The following is a 4,124-nucleotide window of genomic DNA, read 5'->3' as shown; positions in this document are numbered from 1 at the left end:
CAAGGAACGGCCCAGAAAGGGCAGCATGGAGAAGCCCTGGGCCAGAGCTCAAGGGCTCAGAGGGGCTGGCTGGGCTGTCCACACCAGTCTGCTGGACATGCAGGGACACACAAGGAGCCAGGAATGGAGTGGACACCCCTACTCCAATGCCACGTACGCAGGGCGTGAGTTTGACATGCTTGGGATATCCCAGAGGATGTTCCTGGGGCCGAGGTCACCAAGTTAACACTAACTGCTAAAGGCCATGAAGAGGCAGGTCAGCTTAGTTCAGTGGATGAAACCTAACAACGGAACTCTCTGGGGAGGTAGGAGCTCCCCATCACTATATGACCAGAGGAGAGCTGGCTCTGGGAGAGAAGCTGGCCTTGGTGTCATCAGAAGTCTCTCCAAGCTTGAAAGTTTCAGACTCGTAGCAACTCTAATCCTTCCACTGCTCCATACCACCCCATAATGATCATTGCCGACTTGGCTGGCCAGGACATATGATTTTTCATTTTCAGAAAACTTTGTTTCTGCATGCTCTGTGACCTTCTCCTCTCCAAGCTCTCATTACCATCTGTTGGCAGCATCTCTCAAGATGATCAGTGTGGAACAGGAGTGAGCAGAAAGCATATCTGACCTCGCTTGCATTACTGGTCATATACATGCAGACGGGCCTGAGAAGTGCCACCCAGACAGGTGCATCTATATCCGTCTCTTCCCTTGTGTTGCCATGGTGAGCATCCTGTCAGGTCCCAGGCTCAGAGTGGATGCTGAGGGAAGGCTGCAGGCTTGAGGACCATTCAAGACATCCATTAGAAGCATTAACAACCCTGGCCTTCCCTCTCTCCCTAATGGGCTAAATGGTGGCTTGCGGCACTAATGGGTGCTTAGCCACAAAGAAACCTGCAATAGCTAATGCCCTGTCCTTTATTATGTCGATTTCAATGACAGATGAAGTGCTTTCATTATCATCTCCATTCACAGCCTTACAAATGCCTAAATTACTCGAGCTTGGGCCACTCCTGGTCATACATGCGAAAAAGGCTGTAGGACTGAGAATTTAAAAAGCAAAAGCATTGTCAGTGTTGTCAACAAACACCATGACAGGCTTTAGGGGTTTGTAAGAGCAGATGCTGAGCCACCTGTTAACTCCCAGTAGGGTCAATGTCATAGTTCCCTCAATACTGGGTTACAGGCTCAGAGAAAATGGACACTGTCAAATCAATGATACGGAAGTTACGATTTACCAAGGACACCTTCCTAGTAAAGTATGCCAGGAGATATCTCTGGGGTGCATGGGTCAGGGTACAGTGAGCGTGACTCCGTGGCCCTCTCATTCCTCACAGGGGGCAACTTGGTTGGAGGTACTAGAATTCCCACTAGTCTAGAGAAAGGTCCTGCCAGGACCCAAGAAGCCCCAAATGAGCCCTGATCAAGCTGTTTATCCCCCACTCTGAGCTGGGACTCTGGGTTTTCTCCCTTGGGTAGGAAGGAGTACACTCTGTGCACATGGAGAAAAAGGGAACAAACACTGGTGATAAGAAGGACAGACTGGAGGAGTTCTTAGGACTCTTGACAAAGTTTCCGTTCTCCTCCTTCTGAGCACGTGTACCTCCTTGACTCTTGAAGTTAGATGTGGCCAAGACACTTGCTTTGGACATTGAAATGTCAGTGGAAGTGACATTTATCATTCCAGTGGACGTGAGAGAATAAGTAGAAGCGATAGTTGAAGAGAGAATGGCTGAGCATTTTCCAAAACTAATGAAAGACAATAATCCACAGATTCCAGAGGTCTAACAAATAAATAAAAAGAAACCCACAGGTCAACATGACAATGAAACTATAGAAAAATAAAAGATAAAGAAAAATCATTTAAAACAGACATAGGAAAAGAAATAGATTACCTTCGTAAGAAGTTAGGTAACGATGGAATTCTGAATTCTCAAGCAGAGAGTGGAAGCTGGAAGAAACTGAACTCAGCTTCAATGTTAAGAAAGAAAATAACACCACTATACTCAGCGAAATATCTTTCAAGAAGGAGGATGAAATAAAGACATTTTCAGACAAACAAAACCAAAAGTGTTTGTCAAGAGGAAATTCTAGAAGATAAACTTCCAGCAGACACAAAGGGATCCCACACGGTGGGTCTGAGGTGCAAAAACAGAGAGGAGTGAACAGGAGGAAGAGTGCACACAAGCTTTGACGATGTAAAAGGACAACAGCAATACTGTCTTGTCAAGTTTTTAAAAATTAGGCTTAAAATACAGGGAACAATAACGTAATAAGTCAAGGGGGGAGTAAATGAAGAAGTCCATAATATCCAGGAAGGGGGTGAAACTTTTATTAACTTTAAACCTTGGTAAGTTATCTATGAAGGTTTTAATTTGTACAGTAACCACTAAACGATTAGAGAATGTATAACTTACAAAATAGTGGGGGAAATGGAAAGATTTTTTAAAACTGTCTGTTTAAAAGAAGAGAAGAAAGAAGAAACAAATAAACCGAAGAATAAGTCAAGAAGCACATAATAAGATGGCAGATTTAACCCAAATACATGGGGGATTATATTAAACAGGTGAGTTTAAAGACAGTTAAATGGTCACAGACATGCCACAAACAATTTTGCATGACAGCTGTCCCCAAAGTGCCCCACCCCTTGAAAGTGGTGGACAACAAGTAGCCTGTTCCTGAGGACTCACGCTGCCCATTGTGACCATGACATCACACAGCATAACTTGCAGAGTCACACAGGGCTGGCACGTACATACCTTCTTCACCTTCCAGGCAGGGCAGTTTGGGGTTTTGGCTCTTGCATCTGCTTTACATAGTTCTTCTGTCTCACGTGCCGTTTGATAACTCTGTTCTCTGTGCAGCTGCTCCTGACAGCTCCTTGTCCTTTTTCTAATCCACTACTCGTGGTCCCAGAGAACAGGAAACGTGAGCTGATAAGACCTGTGCGTACAAGGCCAACGCTGGGGCAGAGAAAATCTCCATTATTCCCACCAAGGGCCTTTTCCAAGAGGGGCATTTTGTTTTGACTCTTGGCAGTGACCATTCTGCTTCAAGAACAATTTCTCATGGAGCCAGAAGCCTTGGAAGTTTGCCCTTACAACCCTCACCACCGAATCCCGCTCAGCAGATTTCAGTACCACCTGGCATCATGCAGGAGAAAGAATCCCAAGAAAGCCAAAAAGATGGCCAGCTGCAAATACAATGCCTGCCACGTGGTCCCCATCAAGAAGCTGGAGGAGCACGAGGCTGCCTCTGTCAACAGGAGCACAGCAGAGGAGGACAGCTCGAGCCCTCTCAAAGTTAGCCTTCTGAGTTCAGAGCAGAATGGAAGTGCCCCTCCGGTGTCCCCCTGGCTCCCCAACGCTGAGGTCTGGAATGGGCTCCCCAACGCTGAGGTCTGGAATGTCGATGGCCCTAACTGCCACCCCATGTTCATCCTTAAGACTTTTGTTCCCCAAAAGCTTGTTTGTGAGAGCGACGCAAGAGAGTCAGAGAGAGAGGACCATCCCCCATCCCTGACCAGCCCCCAAAAGACCCTCAGACCCAGAGAGCAAACCACAGGCAGCAGAAAGAAGATGTGTGCCTCTTAAACACGTGAAAGGAGACGCAACTCACCAGAATAAAAGGCACGGAAAGTGAACTTCACTGGAATGCTTTTCTTTTTCCACCGAAGGAGATTGGTAAAGATCAAAAGGCTTAAGAGATTCTGCTGGCAAAGGTGGGGCCAAACGGGCACTTTCGTAACATTTGTGAGAATATAAGTTGATAAACCTCCATGGAGGGCAATTTGACCATAGCTTTAAAAATGATCAGTGCATTTGCTTCAATGGAGCCATTCCACTTCTAGGAATTCATCCTGTAAATATATTCACACATGTGGAAAATGAGGTAAACATAAGGTTATTCACTGCAGCATTATTTGTAGCAGCAAAAGGTCAGAAATGACCTACGTATCCATTAGGGGAGCTTGATTAAATGAAGCACGATGCGGCCATACTAGGAAATAGTATGCTGCCATGAAAAAGAGTAAAGCTCTTTCTGTACTGACAGGGAAAGGCTAAGATGTGTTTTTAACTCAGGGACCAGCGAACTTTTCTCTAAAGGGCCAGAGAAAAAATATTTGAGGTTTT

At 45.7% G+C, this 4,124-nt stretch overlaps 1 protein-coding gene across 1 annotated transcript; it reads left to right on the top strand.

Annotated features, from left to right (window-relative positions):
• Positions 1-2,735: 2,735 nt before the first annotated feature.
• Positions 2,736-3,637, top strand: GTSF1L (gametocyte specific factor 1 like). The gene has a single exon (XM_008515776.2). It carries the CDS (start codon positions 3,060-3,062, stop codon positions 3,582-3,584), a length of 525 nt encoding a protein of 174 aa, XP_008513998.1. The 5' UTR covers positions 2,736-3,059; the 3' UTR covers positions 3,585-3,637.
• The last annotated feature ends 487 nt before the right edge of the window (positions 3,638-4,124 follow it).

The sequence above is a fragment of the Equus przewalskii genome, chromosome 21 (assembly GCF_037783145.1).
Source record: "Equus przewalskii isolate Varuska chromosome 21, EquPr2, whole genome shotgun sequence".
NCBI classification, from domain to species: Eukaryota; Metazoa; Chordata; class Mammalia; order Perissodactyla; family Equidae; genus Equus; species Equus przewalskii.
This window is presented reverse-complemented; position numbering and strand designations above follow the sequence as displayed.